The 21,389-nt window shown below is 47.7% G+C and overlaps 1 protein-coding gene across 5 annotated transcripts in view; it reads left to right on the forward strand.

The window, feature by feature from the left end:
• The window catches only part of Galnt17 (polypeptide N-acetylgalactosaminyltransferase 17), a 433,611-nt gene that overhangs the window by 180,234 nt on the left and 231,988 nt on the right, over nucleotides 1–21,389 (forward strand). For 4 of the 5 annotated variants that reach the window (XM_074075764.1, XM_074075766.1, XM_074075765.1 and 1 more), the window contains one exon: nucleotides 10,683–10,849. In XM_074075764.1, the coding sequence (XP_073931865.1) occupies nucleotides 10,683–10,849 (167 nt within the window). Of the gene's footprint in view, nucleotides 1–7,801; nucleotides 7,967–10,682; nucleotides 10,850–21,389 lie in introns of all 5 variants that reach the window. The other variant, XM_074075767.1, reaches the window with a different exon arrangement.

The raw sequence follows: 21,389 nt of genomic DNA on the forward strand, positions 1-21,389 counted from the left end.
CTTGAGCCACTTCACCAGCACTGTTTTGTGATGGGTTTTTTTGAGATTGGGTCTCATGAACTGTTTGCCCAGGCTGGCTTTGAACTGTGATCCTCCTGATCCTCTGCCTCCTGATAGCTGGGATTACAGGTGTGAGCCACAGTGCCCAGCTGTGTGGTATTTTTCAAAGGGTAGAAGGAATCATGTTTGGTGTAGAAAACTGTGGACCACAGTGAAAGCTAAAGGAATAAACAGAAGACACTGAAAATGTCTTGATCCTCCTTGATAAATAATTCCTTCTTTTCAGAGGCAAGAGGCTTTGGAGTAAGGTAAATTTGGGGTTCAAGTCTAGTTAATTTTGGAGAAGTGACTCTGAGCCTCACTTTTCTCTTCCTGGCTTATGGTGGAAAGAAATCAGGTAATACATGCACTATAAAATCCTTAGCCTAGCAGCTCCAGTACTGCTGGGGTCACCTTTCCACCACTGCTTTCCATCCTCTTCAGGGTCCGGGGGCAGCCCAGTGCTTCTGGTGGTCATGACCAGAGCCCCAGGAGCCCTCCTTGGGCTCATGCTTGGAGCTGGCTCGTAGCACTTCACTTTGTTCGGTCAAGGCATGCCCAGATCCAGGCATGGGGCAGCAAACTATTTCTGTTTCGTGGGAAGAACTTCAGAGTCAATGGTAAAGGGCACGGATGTGTGGAAGGGTGAAGGACTGGGCCATAAGTTCCTTTTTCCAGGTAGTATAATACATCACTCGAGCAGTTCAGAGAGAATGACAGCTGTTCAGGGCTAACTAAGTTAGGCAGGACACAATGAGCCTGAAGAGCTCTGGTTTAGAGTCCTTTACAACTGGAGATAATAATAACAAAAGCAACATAAGGGCAGAGTAGTGGCCCCGATGTGGCTGTCACTTCAGCTTGACATGACTGCAGCCATCTTGAATCGTGACCACCACGATCGACCAACCCTAGCTGGTTTTCCTGTATGGTTTTCCAGCAAAGCATGAGAACCCCAGGCGCATCCCAGCCAGGATAATATCGCTTTGGTCCTGACCAATAAATAATGCCCCTCCTTCTGACATAGATTGTGGGGATCCAACTAGTCAGGTCCCCAATAAATTGCACTTTGTGCAACCATGGGTCTCTTTGCCTCTGTCACTTAAGTCTCACGGCCAGCTCTCATCTACTAGGACAGAGTTATTCCAGAACAGGGTGCGGGGGAGTGGCTGCCAGAAGTATTTTTAGGCCCGATGTCAGTAAAAGGATGGACTGAATTGGCGAATTTGGTCAGAACATTAAAAGGAAAAGTAGCTGGTTTAGTAAAATGTTTCCCACTGCTGGGCAGAAGCTACAAGGTTAAAAAAAAAACCTTTAACCAGTTTGGTGCTCTGGAAGGGGCTGGAAGGGAGGCTTTAGCTGAGAGCAGAGGTTTTATGGCTTCCAGTTTCCACAAGGAATTCTGTTGGTCAAACTTGGGATCTGCTGGACCTTGAAATAAGGCTGTGTATTATTTTCAATTTGCATCATTTCCTGATGCCTTCCCCTCCAGTCTGCAGCATCAGCATTGGCTGTCCCTGCTCGTTCCACCTGCCTGGGAAAGGTAACAGGAGCAGTACTGAGTGTGAAGAACGCAGGTAGTGGTCCCGCCTTCAGTGCAGCTGGGCCTTCTCTGCTCTGACCTGAAACTGTCTGCATTAATTTATACTTTCTTGTTTTAAGAAATCCTGTTCTGAGCCATTGCTTAATAAACCTCTGGGGGTTTTCTGCCTTTCCCTTCCTTCCCTCATCTTCTCTCCTTCCCTCCTCCCCGCCTCCTCTCCTCCTGCCTTCTTCCCTCCCTCCTTTCCTTCCTCCCTTCCTTCTGTTCAATCCCTTTCCTCCATTCCCCTCCCTTTCCCTCCCTTCCTCCCTCATTCCGTCCTCCCTTTTCCATCCTTCTTTCCTCAATCCTCTCTTCCTTCCCTCCCCTCCTTCCTCCCTCCCTCCCTCTTTCCTTTGCTCCCTCTCTCCTGTCCTCCCCTCTCCTTTCTTTCCTCCCTCTCTCCCTCCTCCCTTCTCTTTTCCTTTTCAGTTTTGTTTCAGTCAAGTACAGTGAGATAAGCTGCATGGTGCCCAGGCAGATTCATCACGAGCTCATCAAGATTCTTCCACTTTCCCGTGTGTGTGCACACGCTCAGACGAGAGTTGTGATGCGTGTGTGGTATTTGCTGTGAGTCCTCCCTTCCTTTTTAGAGAAGACATTGTGATACAAATCTGGGAACTTGCCATAAGTGACATTAAGGGACAATCCACCTCTTTTGCTTAAAAACCCATCTTTCTGACCACAGAGGGACATTTCCTTGTCTGTGTCAGAACCTCCTACTCTCCCTTGAGCCTGGGCAAGGATAGCTGAGCCCCTTGGATTGTTTGGTTAAAGACTGTTGCCCTGACCTTGAAAAATCCACTCTCTATGACTCAGAGCAGAATACTCCTAGGTAGCCATGGAGCCAGTATGTGATGTGTCCAAGAATCAAAAAGACCTTGGGGAATGTTTCGACATAAATGCTTGCAGGAAGCAGTCTGGGAAGGACAGCATGAGCTTTGTCAGTTCTAGGTGTCTGACAGCAGGACCTGTGCCAGTTGCTGGTCTGTGACCATGGCGTGGAGTACCTGCTGACACAGATGTGCTCCGGCCACATGGCTCTGGTTCAACCCCTCCCATTATAAGCCAATGAAAGGTGTGATTTTTCTCCCCAGAAAAGACCAATGTGCATGCCTCCAACACTTGCATGTTTCCAATTTCTGGGAGCTGTCCTGCGGCTCCATGCACCCCAAGATAAGGATGTATGCTGGGGAGAATTCTTAATCTCAGTGCACTCTCAAGAGGCCATGGGACAATAGACACAGTGGCCCAAATAAATACTAGAGTAGGCAGTTTATTGAGAAGTTTCTCTGAGCTGATGAGCATGGCTCTTCCTGGAAGAACTGCAGAGCTCAACAGAGGAAATCAAGCCCCTTAGCCCAGTGCACATTTCCGCAATAACGGGGGCTCCAAGAAGTCCTGGTGCATCTCACTTAATCCACCCCATGTCTCCTTTTGCAAGCTCTGCTGTTGCTAAAAATGGTGCCGCTTGCCTGTGATTAGGGGGAGCTTGAGGAGGAGGGAGGCGGGCAGGGGGCTGTGCTTGATCCAAGCAGCCTGGGGAGCCTGCGTCCTGATCAGTCAATCAAGAGAGACAGAAGTGCGGTTGTGTTGGGGATGGTACTGTTTAAGCACCGAGGCACATCACTGATGGTGCAATCGTGTTAAGAAATAATGAAGCATTTGATCACAAGAACAGCAGAGGAGAGAGGTGGATTTCCAGATGTTCACCACATTGCTGTTTCTCTGCTGGGTGTTGCACAGGGGTTCTGGGGAAAATAGAGAAGGCACCCTGGTTTCCTGGAAGTGGGAGAGAGCGGTGTGCAGAGTGCTATGAGAGCAGCGTGCACAGGGAGAGAAAGCCACAAGTACAGGCTCCAGACGTGGAGATAAGACGTGGGGTTCAAGGGCAGACGAGCGTGGGGCATGTGGAAAGGGATGTAGGAGTGTGGGTGGCATTGCCAGTTCTAGGGTCCGTGAGTGCTTACAGTGACTGGAAGGTGGCCAGGGAAAGAGGGACACAGTTGGAGGAATGGGTTGGGCTCAGCTTGGGAGCCAAGTAAAGGCGCTTGAATGTAATTTTGGAAGCTATGAAGAAGCAGAAAAAAATCACAACAGAGGAGACAAGGTCATTTAAGTCAAGGGTGACAGTTGCATTTTTGGAGGTCATTATAGCAGCAGAGAGTAGGGGTGGGCTTGGACTGCAGTGTGGCAGGCTGGAGGCAAGGGACAAGACCAGTGACTTTTGACTCCATTCTGGAGTTTTGTGGTAAGGAATGGAACTGCAGCAGTAGAACAGGGAAGTTGGGAAGGACAAGTGTCATAAAGAGATTGTACAAGTGGCAGAACCTGCAAGATTTGGTGACTGAGTGCACGTGTTGAGTGGATCGTTGACTTGAATTCAGCTCCTGAATGGGAGGATGGTGGCCTCGTGTGAAGACAGGAAGACACCAAGATGGCAGGGTTCAGTTTTAGGCATGGTGGATGGGGGGTGCTCAGATCATGGCTAGGGTGCTGACCAGTAGAGGTGGCCATGGGAAGCTGGGTGAAGGTCCAGGCTGGAGACGGGTTTGGGAAAAGCCGAGGGTCCTCATTGGCGCTATAGATTTGGATGAGGTCACCCAGGACCTGCTTGTTGTTGTTTTGGGACGGGATCTCATTATGTAGCCCAGGCTGGCCTGGAACTTGCCATCCTCCTGCCTTGTCTTCCCAAGTGCTGGGATTACAGGCATGCACCACCACGCCCACCCCCAGGACCCATTTATGGAGAGAGACTAGCAAAGGGCAGAAGAAAGTATTTGAGGAATTTTGGAATTTGGAGGATAAGCAGACAAGGGAAACTGTGCCCTGGAATGAGCAGCCAGGGGAGATGGCATAGAGGCAAAGCAAAGGTGCATGAGGGAAAACGACAGTGTACCCAGTGTTTCTGTGGGGAGGGGATGACAGTGACTAACATGGCAGAAGTGGAAAGTGGCCACTGATTATGGCCACGGAGATGTCACTAGAAACTTTACAGGAGCATCCTAATGGAGTGGGTACACAGAGTCAGGTGATTGTGAAGCAAGGAATGAGGCAGAGGTGAGGGAGAACGGGGAGGGAGACGGAGCGAAGACAAGATGGCGGTAACGCCGTGGGCAGAGGGGTCGTCATTGAAATGGAGACCCCAGTCTTTTTATCTTTATCTATCATCTATCATCCATCTGTCTATCTATCTATCATCTATCTATCTATCTATTATCTATCTATCTGTCTATCTTCTATCTGTCATCTATCTGTCTTCTATCTATCTATCCATCTGTCCATCCAGAGGTGAAATTGCTGAGCATCTGGTAATTCCAATTCCATTTTTAGCTGTTAAAAGACCTTCCGTGCTGTTCCACAGTAGCTATACCCTTTCCATTTTCACCAGCAGTGTACATGTGTCTGTTTGGCCGGTGGGCAGCCACCCCATGGTGATCAGGGACTCTCTGCTCACTTTCCACTCCATGCCCTCCTTTCCTTCATGATTACCATGGCAACTCCTGCTGGCAGGCAATGGGTCCTGACCCATATTACCCCGAGCTCCTCCCCACCAAACCTCAACCTATCCCGATGCCCCATAATACCTTAAGCTCTTGACTTCACCCAGGATATAAAATCTGGGCTGCCATTTCTCTGGCGTGACTTCTCCGGCCCTGCTCTTTGGGGACGGTGAACCTCGCCCGAGAGCGCGCTCTCAATAAAGCTTGCTTTAAGCCTGTTTGCATTACTATTTGGCTCCAATTTGGCCTCTCCATCCGCGTCAACTTAACAGTGTCCAGTTTTCACATACTTGGATTTTTTGTTAGTGGCTATCTGAGTGGGTCTGGGGTTGATATTTCACTGTAGATTTGATGTTGATTGGAGAGGAAGCTATTTTAAGGAATTAACTAATGATCATGGAGACTTGGGTATCAAAAATTTGCATGGGAAGCCAGGTGCCAGTGACTCACACCTGTAATCCCAGCTACTTGGGAGGCCAGGATTGGGAGGATCACAGTTTGAGGCCAGCCTGGACAAACAGTTTGTAAGACCCTCATCTCCAAAATAACTGGAGCAAAATAGACTGGAGATGTGACTGAAATGGTACAGCACCTGCTTTGCAACCATGAAGCCTTGAGTTCAAATCCCAGTCCACCCAATCAATCAAGTAATTAGTCAATCAATCAATCTGCATAGTAGTTGTGCAGGCTGAATACCTACAGAAGAGCCAGTGTTGCAGCTCCAGCCTGAGGCCTGTTGGTTGGTAGAATTCTCTTTCTTGAGGACTCATTCTTGGAAGCCTTCAACTGATTGGATAGGGCCCATCCATATTATGGAAGACACTATACGTACTCCATGTCTACTGACCTGTTAATCTCTTCTAAAACAACATATGACCAGGTAATCTGGGTCCCCTGCCTTAGCCAACTTGACACATCAAATTAACCACCACAGGCAGCTGCATTTTCTTGTGACTGACTTCCTAATCCAGCCCCATGTCTATAGAGAGCCACTTTTCTCCTTGTTGGAGAACAAGTGACATTGATGGCAGCAGTGTACCACTTTGTTCATAGAAAGCATGTAGGATATTAGATGTTTTGTGTCTGTCACATGACATCAAGTTTCATGGTCATTTCCAGGCTCAGCGGAGTTTCCAAAGAGGAGCCCCATTTCCCTTCTTGGTCACTTCTGTCGCTCAGCTGCCATTTCTGTGGCTGACTTGTGTCGCCAGAGCTCGAGGGGTTCAGACAGTCTACTTCTCGCACTCACCTTTCCTTCCTAATTCCTCTACCCGGTGACTAGGTGCCCTCTACGTGGTGGGGCCGCACCAAATGCTTTCCTGGATGGCATCCTTTGCCTTCTGCCTCTCTCGATGTGGGCTTGTGGGTACACCTGGTGGCTTTGATGCCAGCCGTTGAGGATGTGGTTGAGTCAGGAAAGTGCAGCCTTCAAGACTGGGGGAGAGCCGGGAGCTGATGTCTCACACCTATAATCCTAGCTACTCAGGAGGCTGAGATCAGGAGGATTGAGGTTCAAAACCAGCCCAGGCAAATAATTCCACGAGACCCTCTCTCAAAAAAAACCCTCCACAAAAAAGGGCTGGCGCAGTGGCTCAAGGTGTAGGCCCTGAGTTCAAACCCCAGTACCACAAAAAAAAAAAAAAAAAGACTGAGGAGAGATATGCTAATTCTGTAAGCGAAGGGATGATGACACATTAGGACATGTTCACAGTTTACAAGTTAGATACTCAAAGACACCAAAGGCCACTATTTTGTACCTGGCAGCCAGAGTCGAGTTGAGGATCCAGAAGGCCCTGCAGATGAGCTGCACAGTGACACTCATAAAAACCACAGGATTCTGACAAACCTGAGCACGCACAGGTGTGCCTCCCCTTCCCAGTCATTTTAAGGTCCTGGATTCTGCTTCTACCATGAGATGGTAGAGCAACAAGCGAGGTCAGGATGCAGGGAGACTACAGGGCCTAGCTTTGCTAAGCACTGGTATGGCCAAAGGTTAGGATTGGCCTCTCTCTGTTGGGGTTCTGCTAACACTCCAGGGAGCCACCACCCAGGCTGGTGTCCTGTCCAGATTCATAGCCAGGACACTGGGAGGTCTTTCACCTTCCCTCCAGCCATATTAACCCAGGTGGGGGATGGAGTTGTGTCTGCTGGCATGCACCCCACTTTGGGAATCCCCCTGGTCTGGCCCTAGAGCAGGAGTGCTTTGTGGTTAGAGCCTTCCTGCTTGGCCAAGGGGCTAGGTGGAATTTTGGGGGGTGGGAGTAGTAGGGATTGAACTCAGAGCCTATGCTTGCTAGGCAAAGTCTCTGCCACGTGAGCCACGCCCCCAATCCTTTTTGCTTTAGTTTGGTTTTGATAAGGTCTTGTGCTTCTGCCCCGGCCTGTCTCTGACTGTGATCCTCCTAGCTCTGCTTCTGGATTATAGGCATCACTAACCATGCCCGGATCGTGGACTGGAGATTGCCTGGCTGGGGAAATTTGGTGGAGTTTGAACAAAGGTGCATTTCCAAATCTAAACCACTATTTGGGAAGAAGGGAGTCAGTGGGAAGAGTGACAAGAGAGGGCAATGGGGGTGAATATAACCAAGGTACATTGTATACATGAATGAATATGTCATAAGGACACCTGCAGAAAGGCACAAAAATAAGGAAAACAAAAGGCGCTCTCGCTGCTTTTCAGACTTGCTGCATGACAGAGGGCAAGTGATATCACCTCTCCAGGCCCAGGTTTCCCTCACCTGTGAGGAAAGAAAAGAGTTCAATACATGGACGCTGCCAGAAGTTTCTGGCGCATGGTTGTCCTCACCATAATCACCATCACCACCACCATCTATAGGAATGGGAGGTGAGTGGACCCTTGCACATCAGTCCTGTCTGCCAGGTGCGGCACATTCCGATATGTGGTTCAGACCCACTGGCTGAGGGACAGCAGGCCACAGGAAGGAAAGTGCTTCGGCCTCATCTCCCAGGGGCAGGACCTGGACTGTCTTCCATTGTCTGCACCTGTGGCCTGTGAGGCCTCTCTCCTTCCACCATCCACACGCCAGCAACCTTCCCGTGCTCCTCTTCTGCCCTGGTGGCCGCTGGCTTTCTGCCGGGAAGTCATGTGGGGATCAATCACTGCCCAAGCCTACTTCCTGAGTTTCAACTTCAGTTGTCCATCTGTCTATCCATCCAGCTTACTCTGAGCATCTTCTATGTGTCAGGCAATAAATTAAGAGAGTTTAAAAAAAAAAAACCAAACTCTAATGGGCAGATTCTATGCAAAATAATGCAAAATCTCCTATTTCTAACTACTGTGTTCAAACTGTCTGGGACCGCTTGCATGGAGAGGCAAATTGTCCTTGGCTGGGCCAAGGGTAGAGTCTGGGGCCCTGTGGAGAGGGTCCGAGTTAATATAAAGTTCTAGAAGCTGGGTGCGTCATCATCCAGGGTATATAAAGAGAATAGAGAATTTGAAGGGAAAGTGAAGGCAGATTAGATAGTACCTCTCCTTTTCATGTGGCCCTGGAAGGTTCTGTCTTGCTTAATCCTCTCAGGAAGGCTGGAGCTAGACACAGTGCTTTTCACAGTTTTACAGATGGAGAAACAGGTGTAGAGAGGCGATGTGAGTCATGCCCAGGTAACATGGCCTGTGCACAGCCTAGCAGTTTGTTTTTTTGTGGTGCTGGGTTTTGAACTCAGGGCCACTCCACCAGCCATTTTATGTGAAAGGATTTTTGGAGATAGGGGCTCATTTACTATTTGTCCCAGCTGGCTTTGAACTGCAGTCCTCCTGATGTCTGCCTCCTGAGTAGCTAGGATTACAGGCATGAGCCACTGGTGCCCAGCTGGCCTAGCACTTCTCATTTCTGAAGTCTCCTGTGACTTACTGATTGATTCCTGGCCACTTTGACCCATGAAAGGGCAGCACAGAGGCCCCTATCCCAGATCCCAGAGAGTGTTTCCTACTTTACCAGGGGAAGAACCTGTTCCAGGCCAGGAGGCTTGGCTTACAAGACGGTGTGGTACATTTTCCTTTCTCAGTTGCAAGGACCAGAGGCTATTAAAATAATGGCCCAAAGAAGGCACCTCCAGAAACAGGTGCTCAAAGTAGGCATGTCTGTGCTGCGTGCTCACATGTACGAGCTGAGCTAGAGCAGCTGCCTGACTTTCAGGCTCCGGATGGAAGATGGGACCCGAGGGACCTCCCCGTGTGCCCCCATCCCCCTGGATCACCACCCAAGTAATGAGCCAATTCCCACCATCAGCCCGAGAGCCCACCACTGTCCTTCCACCCTCCCTGGCCAGCTTTCAGAAGAGGATTTACAGTGACCTGGTAAAAATGAGGCATCATGATCAATGGATCCCTGGCCTGTCTCCTCCAGGAGACACCAATGTGCATTGTAACAAAACTTTATTTTCTTCTTGAAAATTGCCTATGTGATTAATATGGCCTGACACAGCGCAAGCTGTTCAGCATGAAAAACAGCTGTATTTCTCTCTCCCTCCCTCTTCAGCCGCGTCCCTCTCGCTCCAGCCCTTCTCTTGTCTCCTTCGTTTGGCTCCCTCCCACATCATGCTGGGAGAATGCGTTCCATCTCTGGACTCCATTCTGTTTTGCTTCTGTTTGGTTCTTTCATGTGGCTGAGACTGAGCAAACAATAAAACTCCCCAGAGTGTGCTGGTCAGAGGGTGCGCGTTTCTGGGACTGTGCAATTCAGAGCAGGTTCCCTGGGAATTTGGAGCCCCCCGAGAGGGCCAAAGCTTTGAGCTTCTGCCTCCCACCTGGGGGAGCAGTAGTCTTCCTCGATCGCTGCTGCGTTGAGGACGGGAGGGTTGCAGGATATGGGCAGTAGAGGCTGCAGGAAGCCCCGTCCCCTGCACCAGGGAGATTCTGGGAAGCTTTGCAGTGGAGCGGGCGTGAGGCAGCCATTCCTCTATTCTGACCATTGGTGCTTGTGTTTAATTCCCTGTCCTGGAACTGTGGCTCGGTGAGCTCAGGGGACTCTAGTACAAGTAGCTGATTTGAAAGAGAGTCCCACTAGGGGAGGAAGAGATGCCCCCCCAAGGGGTGTGTTATGCACGTTGCTATTGTGGGTGAGGGGGCTTCTTCCCACTGGGGGAACTTAGAGTGGGGGGAGGGAGCCAGGATATTTTATACCCCATCTCCCAGGGATGTTTACGTGGGATCTTTAGAGGGTGGGTAATTGCTTTGGTGGCAGCTAAGAAGGTTCTAGATGAGGCAATGCTGGTGCTGGGAGTGGGAGGTTGGGCAGGTGTGCTTTCAAGGAAGCACCAGGAGAAATGGGGGTGGAGGTGATAGAGCCAGGTAGATGTGTGCCCCACACTGGGGCTTTCCCTTCCTTTGGGGTGGTAAATTTGGGGAAGGAAGAGCTGGCCCCCTTAATGCTGTCCTCCCTAGGTTTCATCCTCTGTTCCTAGCCAAGGACAGCCAGGAGGGAAGTGGCGATTCTTATGCTGGAGGACCTGCGTGAGGGAGGAGTCGGATGCAGTCCTGGGTCCTGGTGCAGCCCGTGGCCTCTGGCTTCCTCTAACTCTGCTTTCCCGGTCTGCCTCAGGTGTAAGGAGCTCAAGTACGGCAAGGAGCTGCCTCAGATCTCCATCATCTTTATCTTTGTGAACGAGGCCCTGTCGGTGATCCTGAGGTCAGTCCACAGTGCTGTCAACCACACGCCAACACACCTGCTAAAGGAGATCATCCTGGTAGATGACAACAGCGATGAAGGTATGGGTGTTGAAATGACACTTTCACTGCCTGGGTGTCCATGCTGTCTGCTCCCTGTCACATAGCTGGGGAAAGGGACATATTTTCGAGGAAGAAGTTAATATTCTTCAAGACCTCCTGGTTCTTTTAACAATAAGTTACTGGAATCAGGTATGGTGGTACACACCTGTAATCCCAACACTGAGGAGACTGAGGCAGGAAGATGGTGAGTTCCAGACCAGCCTGGGCTACATAGGGAGACCCTGCATCAAAAAAAAAAAAAAAAATCACTGAGTATGAATCTATCAGTTTTCCTGTTCCATTACCTAAAGCAGATGAATCGGGAAGGGCTGAATTCCTCTCTCACCACCTCTTACCTCTGTCTCTATTGTTCTTTTGAAACTCTGTCCTGTGCTGGGAATTCCTCACTGGACAAGAGAGCCAAATGAAGGTAGATCAAAACGAGCAGTGTTGTGGAATTCAGCACTAACAGAAACAATGGATCCATTAAAAACACACAACAAGCAAATGTCGGATGGTGGTAACAAACTCATAGGAGGTCCTGGGAGGCTGTCAGACGAAGGCGTGGTGTTGAGGTGTGGTAGAGGTGTACGTTATAACTGTGCCTTTGTATTGGCTCCCAGCCTAGAAAATTCACTGTGCTCCCTGCAGGGAGAAACCTGGACACACTCAGCAGGACACTAAGCCCTTGTTCTCTGAGGGGGTCTCTGCCAGGGGGTCAGGAGGAGGTAATGCCGGGTCCTGTTTGCAACCTGATTATCTTCACGAGCTTCGGTCTGAATCAGCTCAGAAGGTGAAAGGAACCCAGTGCCCCAAGGGCTTGAGTTTCCCGGGCCGGGCCGGGCAGTCTGCCTTTCCAGGGCCTCCAGTGTGTGTGCACTGGAGTCTGGTAGATTTTCACATCCCTGTTTTTCTCCCTTTATCTTGGGCTGTTTCCTTAGATGTAAATTCTTTTTTTAAAATTATTATTTATTTGGTGTACAGGGGATTATACTGACAGTTCTGATTAGGCTTATATGGCAGATTAGTTACATCACCCCCATCGTCTCTTCCCCTTGCCACCTCCCCACTCCACTTAAAGCAATTGCAAGAGGTTTCTTTGTTCTATATAAGTCCATCCACCACATTCCCTCACCTTCATCTCCTTCATTCCCCCTCCCACAAGTACACCCCCCACACTGTACGTATGTCACAGTCCCATCTTTCATTATTAATATCTAAGTTGATGTTCAAAGGCATTTCTCGATGTGACCCCGCTGTGAGTCTACTTTACTTTGGTCCATTCAGCCCCTCCCATTGCTCTCCCTCACCCCTTCACCTCCCACCCCCCATTTCACCAGCTTTCAGTGCACATCCTTACGTCCTCCACCTCCACAGATGTGATGTTTCATGACATCACTGATGCTCTGTCGTTCTCTTTCCCTTCCCCTCCTCCCCGAGTTCCACGGAGCAGATCCACTGTTACACACGTAGTCTGTGTAGACTATATATAGAACGTGCGTTATAGTGCACTTGCTCTTTCTGTAGATTCTTCTGAGCCTGACACTAGTGGTCTTCTTGCAAGAGGAAAATTCTTTCAGTTCCTGGAAAACTCTGAATCCTGCAGCAAAGTCTCCCTCCCTGGTGTGGTTCACGGTGCCCTCCTCTGCAGCTGCCCCAACCCGTTGGAACCTCTGCAGACCCCTCATTTCAGCAGTACTGCCAGGTCTCTGCTGTTCCTACCGCCCTCTCTATGTGCTGGCTAACATACCACTCTGTCCCAACCTGTCACCTAGGAGATGTCAGGGTTTTCTGGCATCCTTGTTTGTGCTAGCTGGGCACCTTGCTGCCTATCGACACACCTTCCAGCACACCATCTCCATGGCACTCCATCTTGCACATCTGGACTTCCTGTGCTAGGTACAGCCTTGGTGCGCAGGGCGCAGCTGGTAGTGGGCCTGCAATGAGTCCCATCCTGTGGGGAAGCGAATGATGAAGCTGGTAGGGCTGGAGAAGGGGCCAGTGGCAAAGTGGCCAGAGGTGACCCAGACAAGATCCCAGACAGCAGAGCCAACTTTGCCCCTGGAGGAAGTCTCAGAGCCCAACCAGAACAGGAGGAGGAGGAGGCTTGGCAGACCCAGCCAGTCTCAGCGGGATCCCCGCTCCATATGAGAGACCAGCGTCCCAGGGACAGCTGGACACTAAGTGGGCTCAGTAGGCATTTTAGTTTGGGTCCCCCAGAAGCAGACCTTGAGATGTGAGTGCAAGGGGGTCATTTAAGAGGTGAAAGAGCATGCAGGGAGCACGGGGTGTAAGAATGGGGAGGGAAGCCACCCCAAAACAACACCCACTGTAAGCAGCGCAATCTGAGTACACTGGGGGCCCCAGGAGCGGGTGTGAAGCCACCCTTGGGTGAGCCTGCTGTAGGGAGAGAGAGCTGGGATGTTTGTACACCTTTCCTTCCATCAGATGTGCTAGCATGAGAACCTTCTGGAGCCCCACCCCAGAGCAAGTACTGCTTGAAAAGACCTGGGCTAAGTGAAGAAGGTGAAGATGGGTGATGTACTCTATACAAGAATGAATATAGAATTTTCAAACCTGTTGAAATCACCATAAGAAGGGGACTAAGGTAGAAAGGAGAAAAATGGAAGAGATGAACCAATTCAGGTTATAATACATATATACATGGAAATGTCACAAGGAAACTCCCTGTTCAGCTATCTTAAACAAATAGAAATATCTTTTTTTTTTTCTTTTACAAAATCGGAGAACAGGAGGGCAGAACAGGTCCTGCCTCAGGGAGAGGTTGGTACCAGTGCAGGGGAGAGGAGGTGAGGAAAGGGTGTGGGAGGGTGAATATGGAGGAAATACTGTGTACACATGTATGAAAATGGAAAAATGGGACCTATTGAAACTATTCCAGGAATGGGGGGTTAAAGGAGAATGATGGAGGGGTGAATTCAACTATGATATATTGTAAGCACTTTTGTAAATGTCACAGTGCACCCCCACCTAGCACAACCATAAGGAAAAAAAGGTCTGGGTTTGGGCTGAGAATTTGCATGGTATGGGAGCAACACTTTGAGAACCACTAGGTGAACAACCAAACCCACTTGGAAAGTACCATTTCTTTCTTTTCTGTTTTTTGAGCATTACTAGGCTTTGAAGTCAGTACCTCATTCTTGCTAGGCAGGCACTGTACCATTTGAGCCACACCCACCAGTTCTGTTTGCTTTGTTTTTTTTTCAGAGAGGGTCTCCCAGTTTTGCCTGGGCCAGCCTTGGGTCTGGATCCACCTACCTCTGACTCCTGCATAGCTGGGATTACAAGTGTGAGCCACCACACCCAGCACTACTTTTTCAATGGTTCACATTTCAGATCTAAATAAAAATGACTGGTGGTTGAGGGGAAATAGAAGGGAAATGTTCAGTTCAGTCAGATCATGAAGTTAATTCTTCTTCATCCTTTTTCCTCATCCACAAATACTTGGGAGGCCATGGTTGACTATATCAATGCCATTTATGTTTGTCATTCCCTGCTTCCAGTCTCACTATTTTTTCCAGCCCAGAAATGCCTACCCTTTAACTAGAAGAGGAATTGACTATTTTTTATTGTGTCAAGATATTCTTTGTATCTAGAGTTACCGAGTTTTGTAAAATGTTCTGTGTTTACTTAAAAACTGTACCCCCCCACACACATGGTAATCGTGGAATTGAGTTCCTGCCACACATCAGTTTTGTGTATGTAGCTAGACTATGAGTTTATTTTCTTAAGTGTTTGTGCTAATGGTGTTTTAAAAATCTCCTTCCTGTGTTCTTTTCTAACGTTTGATTTTGGCATCTCGTTGACGTTTCTTTGGTGGCTGCAGGTTTGTGTCTGCACGCCGTTGTTATCAGTGGTGGTTGCTACCTTTATGAAACTCCCCTTTATCTTGAAAGCACAACACACACCCCCTTTTATTTTTTGCCCTGAATTTAGAGCTTCTAACGGTGATATTTCTTCGCTCACATTCTGTCCAAGTTTGATTAAAACATTATTTTGTTCCCGCCTAATAATTTTGTCTTCTGATCTTAAAAATAAGGCATGTTCTTTGTAGAAAGATTTGAACATATCAAAAAGCAAAATATAATTGCAAAACACAAACATCACGAAGACCAACTAGGGGCAACTGCGGATTCATTCACGCCTCATCCACATTTTACAAAGCTCAGATGCTGGAAGGTAAACAAGTTAGGTTCTACTTTTTTCTCCCTCAAATGTAAAACATTACCATTTTCTTTTGATTCTAAAAGTGCCTACAAACATCATTTTAACAAAGTCAGACTGGTCCATTCTTAGGCTATAGGAGAACTCAGGCTGGGCTCAGGGAAGAGGTAGATAAAGCCAGGTGAGTCAGGATCAGTATACAAAGTGAGCCGGGACTGGGGGCTTTCCCTCGTTCTAGAGCACTTTACTTTTTTTGTACTTTTATCATTTGGTTCATTGACTTTGCCTATTGACCATTGACAGTTTTGTGGTTAACTTCCTCAGAAATTGTCAGTCTCTGGTCCTCAGCACCCTGTACTCTGCCTCACAGTGAAATCGCTCAGGCAAAACTGGCCGTGCTCACTTCTCACCAAATCAGTACGGCTTTTGGCCACAGTAGACATTGCTGGGGGTTTCCTGGCTGGGCTTTTTCTCTTCCTGATGCTCCCTCTACCTGCCCTTTGCCACTGCTCTTCCCCTACCTTGGCTCCCTGCTTAAATTAGGGTCACTCGAGCTTCTCAGGATTAGGACACAGAGGCCGTGTTCCTCCACCATGTGTTCTCATGAGCCCCAGAGCCAGGGCTCCAGTCCTGGACAACTCCCTGTCCCCTGAGCTCCCTCTCCTAGGTGGTACCCAAGGTCACTCTGACCCAGCAACTCAGTCAGTCCAGTCATGACTCCGTCCTTCCTGTGGCCCTTGGAAACCTGCCTCTCCTTCACTTCCTGTCGCAGTTATCTCATCTTCAAAGATCTGAAAGCCTTCTCATCCTCTTCCTGCTCTTCCTCCTTCAGCATCCAGCTGGCTCGTCTGGGTGGGTCTTACCTGTCTGTGTTCTCTGCGTCTCAGTCTTTGTTCAGATCTTTAACGTCTTAGTTTTTTTTTTGCCTTTATTTTTGTTTGAGGAGACAGGTGGGGAAATTCAGGTGTACAGGATTATATTGCTCATAAGTCTTTTTTTAACATACCCCGACATTATTGCATGCCTAGACTTTTCATATTTGTTCCCCTTATTTTAATTGAGATCTAATTCACATAACACGAAACACACCCTTATAAAGCGTGCAGTTCCGTGACTTTCAGTGTGTTCTTGATGTTTTGTCCTGTCATCACTATCTCATTCCTGAACAACCCATCCACCCCAAAAGAACACTTGTACCTGTAACAGTCTTTCCAAATTCCCCCCTCCATGCCCCGTGGTCTTTATGAATTTGCTTGCTCAGGACATTTGACAATGAATAAACTCTGCCTGTGGCCTTGTGCCTGGCTTTGTAGTGAAGGCACCTGCAGTGTTTTCTAGGTTTATCCATGACGTAGCATATCTGTCATTCCCTTTTCATGGCTGAGCAGTATTCTGCTGGATAGGGGCACATTTTCCTTATACACTTACGGCTATTGGATGTATGGGCTGCCTGTGCTTTGGGGCTATTAGGAATAACAGCACAGGGCACACCATGGAGGAGATGTTGTATGGACAGATTCCTTGGGGACATGCCCAGAAGTGGTCTTTGTGAGTCACTTGACAACTCCACAGTTAACTTTTTCAGAAACCGCCAGACTGCTTTTCACAGCAGCTGCACCGTTCACACTGTCACCAGGAGCATACGGGGCCCCATTTCTCCACACCCTTGACAGCATTTGTTATTTTTGTTTTTAATGATTACAGCTGTCCTAGCTGGTGTGAGGTGGTATTTTGTGGTTTCAATTTGTGTTTCTTTAATGGATAATTATTTGTGTATCTTTTTATGTGCTCATCTGCCATCATCTATTCAAATACTTTGCCCATGGTAAAAATTAGTTGACTTTTTTATTGTTGACTTGTCTTTTTGGTGGGGGGCAGTACTGGGGTTTGAACTCAGGGCCTTACACTTGCCAGGCAGGTGTTCTAAGCCATTCCACCAGCCCCAATTTTTTAATATATGTAATCTGGATACTTTCCCTTATTAAATGAATTCTGCAAATATTTTTGCAAACATTTTATTTCATTCCTATGGATGTTTTGTGTTCTAGATAGTATCCTTTGGTGCATGAAAGTTTTTAATTTGGATTCCATTCATTTTGTCTGCTTTTCCTTAGAGCGCTTGAGCTGTTGCATCATATTTGAGAAACAGTTGGCTTCTGGGCACCAGTGGCTCACGTCTGTAATCCCAGCTAATCAGGAGGCAGAGATCAGGAGGATCACGGTTCAAAGTCAGCCCTGATCAAATGGTTCCCAAGACTCTATGCTGAAAAAAACATCACAAAAAAGGGCTGGTGGGGTGGTTCAAGTGGTAGAGCACCTGCCTAGCAAGTGTGAGGCCCTGAGTTCAAATAGCAGTGCCACCAAAAAAAAAAAAAAACCAGTTACTTAATGCAAGACCACAAAGATTTATACTTATGTTTTCTTCTGAAAGTTTCATACTTTTAGCTCTAATGTTTGGGTCTTTCTTCATATTAATTTTTATATATAATTTGAGCTAGGGTCCTTCTCCATTCCCTGAAGAGACTGTGTCCTTTCTTTCATTAAATGTGCACAGCATCTTGTCAGAAGCACCCGGATGTAAATCTGAGAGTTAGTGATCCAGGTGTTTATATGTATGCCTTGATAACTGTTGCTTTGTAATACATTTTAAATTTTACAATGGGAACTGAGAGTTGTCCAGCCTTGTTCTGTTTAAAAACCGTTTGTGTGTCTGTGCTTGGTAGCACATACCTGTAATCCACGCTTCTCAGGAAGAGAAGGTAGGTGGATCTTAGTCCAAGGCCAGTCAAGGCAAAAGCATGAGACCCCATCTGAAAAACAAACTACAAGCAAAAGGGCTAAGAGTGTGGCTTAAGTGCTAGAGCACCTGCCTAACGAGTGTCAAGCCTTGAGTTCGATCCCCAGTACTGGCAAAAGAGAAGCTGAGTATTCTGGGTCCCTGTATTTATATATGAAGTTTGGAACCAGCTTACACGTTCTGCCAGGAAAGGCCACTAGAATTTCGTTAGAAATTGCAGTGAATCTGTAGATCAATTTGGGAAGTACGACCATCTTAATTAAAGACAAATCCATGACACAGACATCTCTGTATTCATTTAGGTTTTATTTAATCCCTTTCAACAGTGTTTTACAGTTTTCAGTCTACAAGTCTTACAATCTCTTGGTTGAATTCATTTCTAAATATTTTATTGTTTTTAGTGCTATGGTAAACAATTGTTTTCTTAATTCCAATTTTGGGTTTTTCATTGCTACAGTATACAAACAACTGCTTTTTGTGTATCAATCCTGTATCTTTTATATCTTTGCTGAATTCTTTATCACCTCTATCTGGTGATACTGTAGGGCTTTCTGTGTCTGTGTGTAAATGTTCACACATATGGAAAAATTCATGTGTGTATATGCGTATATCTCACACCACTCTCCAACAGTGATGGTTGAAGTTTCTAATCTGCATGCCTGTTGCTTCTTCTTCTTGCTTAGTTTTCCTGGCTCCTCTAGTTATTTTTTAACATACTTATTAATAAACACCTGCTGTCCTATAGGGTACAGACCAGAATGTCAACCATGTGCTTTTCTGAGTTGATGATAGCTGTCTGCTGTGGACAGCTCAGTGCTCAGTGAGCTTAAGGAGTATGAGCTCAGCACCGGGGAAGTGTCTGCCAGGGCCGTAGTGTGGACACAGGGACCCAGGCAGCAGCATGGCCAGAGGGCTGTGGTCAGCACGCCCAATTACAGAGTGGGGAATGACACTCACCCAGGCACCAGGTCCTCAGCCTGGCTAGTGGCAGGTTTGCAGGGCAAGTGCTAGCCTCAGTGTGTGTGCCACAGGCCACACAGCTTCAGCTGGCCATTGTGTCACTTGGGAAGGGTCCCCAGTCTCCAGGAGCTCCCTCCCTCCTCTGCTGTGCTATACTTCATGCCTTTCCCAGGCCTACTGTGGTCAAATTCAATGACTAGAAGCTTCTTAAAAAGACTGAAAGGCAGAGAAAACCACTGGCCATCATCCATGGCCAGCCACAGCCTTCCCTGATGGACAGCCTGCTGGAGTTACAAGTCCTAATCTGAGAATTGTGACGACCTGCTCCACTGTTTCTTCTCCTTCTTCTCCCTCCTCCTCTGCTTCCTCCTCTCTCTCTCCCTCCCTTCTTCACCAAAGGCATTCTTATTCTTCATCTCTTCCATGGTTTTTTTTTTTAAACTCCTTACTGGAAACTCGCAGAACATTTATTTTCATTGAATTTTACTGCAATGAGCCTTGGGGTGAGTCAGCTTTCATCCATTTGGCTGGACACATCTCATCTTCTACCTGGAACCTAATTGCTGTCAGTTTCTGCAAAATGCACTGGAATTTTTAATTGATAACCCTTCCCTTTTTCCCTCTTCTCTCTCTCTCTCTCTCTCTCTCTCTCTCTCTCTCTCTCTCTCTCTCTCTCTCTCTCTGCATTTCCCATTATCCAGGCCTGGGACAGCCCAATCGACCCCATCGTTTCCCTGTCTTTTCTCTTCAGGTCTTTCTGCTCTACGCTGTGCACTTTCCCTCGGTTTTCCTTTCTTCCCTTCTATTCAGTTCTTAATTGTCTGCTATCATGGTTTTACTCCCAAGCGATCATTTTTATTCTCCAGAAGTTCCTTTTTTATAACATATCACCTTATTTAATGGAAGCAACGTTTCTTCATCCCCTGGAGAATGCCTATAATATTTTTGTTTTGTTTTTAACTTCTTTCTGCCCACACAGTCTGTTTCCACAATGTCTTGTTACTTTCTACTTCTTTTCTCTCCTCTGTATAGATGTCCAGAGATGTCAGCTCATAACAACCTCTTTTTGCTGACATTTAAGATAGGCTCTGCCTATGTAGCCCTCCCAGACTGACCTAGAATGGGACTGGAACTTCCTGCCCCAGTCTCCAGAGTGCTGAGATTATAGGTGTGCACCACCATGCCCTGCCTCATAATGACCTCTTAAGTGACTATTAGACAACCAGGATCTGGGGAGAAGGAGTGGGGATTTGTTATTCAATGCGTGTGGAAGTTCAGCCTGATAAAGATGGCTGGGGCTGTGGTGATGGCTGCATAGTGGAATGTCCTCATGCCTCATGTCTATTCGTGTGTGTGTGTGTGTGTGTGTGTGTGTGTGTGTGTGTGTGTGTGTGTGTAAGCTTCCTGTGTCTTCACAGCTCAGTGAGGTGCAACTTTTGTCATCAGGTTTCCTTCTAACGATTTAGAAGTGTCTTCATCTGTGTGATTCTGGTCCTCACACTCTCTCAGGAGTCTTATCAATAGTTTTGAAACTGTTTTCTTAAACTTCCCTCATGACCTTCTGTGTTTAAAGCAACAGCACATGGAAGAAAGTGTGCAGTCAGATTTGGGTCCAAACCGTGTAGTCTTGACCAAGGCACTTAACGTTGATCGTCTTGAGTAAACTGGAGTAAAAAGCCTCACGCAGGGCTTTTGTTGCGAGGTTTAGCGGTAAAACAGCGGTCTCCCTTCACCTGCAAGTGGACTTCCTGCAGTTTCAATTGGCAGTCACCAACCAAGGTCTAAACATACTAAATGGAAATTTCCAGAAATAAACAATTCATAAGTTTTAAATTGTGCGCTGGTCTGAGTGGTTTGATGAAATCTTGCAGGGTTCTGCGTTTGAGCCATTCTTTGTCCGCTGTATCTGTGGTAGACGTGCCACCTGCCCGTTATCCACCTAATAGGCGTCTAGGTGGTCAGACCAACCATCTGGGTGTCATGGTACTAGTATTCATGTAAACCTCATGGCCGCAGATGAGATATTAGAGTAGCAATCCTGGTTCCATATGCCAAAAAGTCTGAAAGAAGCCAGGCGCCCGTGGCTCCCGTCTGTAATCCCAGCTACTCAGGAGGCAGAGATCAGGAGGATCGAGGTTCAAAGCCAGCCCAGGCAAATAGTTCACGAGACCCTATCTAAAAAAAACCCATCACAAGATAAAAAAAGGCTGTTGGAGTGGCTCAAGTGGTAGAGTGACTGCCTTGCAAGCGAGAGGCCCTGAGTTCAAAGCCTCAGTAACACACACGCGCACACGGAAAGCACATGCCGCATATCGTGCTGGTGTTATAAAGGAGGTTAAGTGTGCTTCTGGCATTCCTGACCTGCTTGCTAGAGCTCACCCGTGAATATCGACATAGTGGCATCCACACAGAATGTCCCCACCCTGATTTCTGAGGCGCGGCCACACTGGGGACCCTGGCACAGCACTTACCGTGCTGTGTTGCATTTGTCAACTGCTCGCCTGTGGACTGTAAGGTGCTTGGTACAAGTGTCACACCTTCTTCCATCCTCGTCCCAGAGCCCAGCACACCGAGAGGTTAAAGTTCATTGCAACTGCC

This window comes from Castor canadensis, chromosome 6 (assembly GCF_047511655.1).
Source record: "Castor canadensis chromosome 6, mCasCan1.hap1v2, whole genome shotgun sequence".
Lineage (NCBI taxonomy): Eukaryota > Metazoa > Chordata > Mammalia > Rodentia > Castoridae > Castor > Castor canadensis.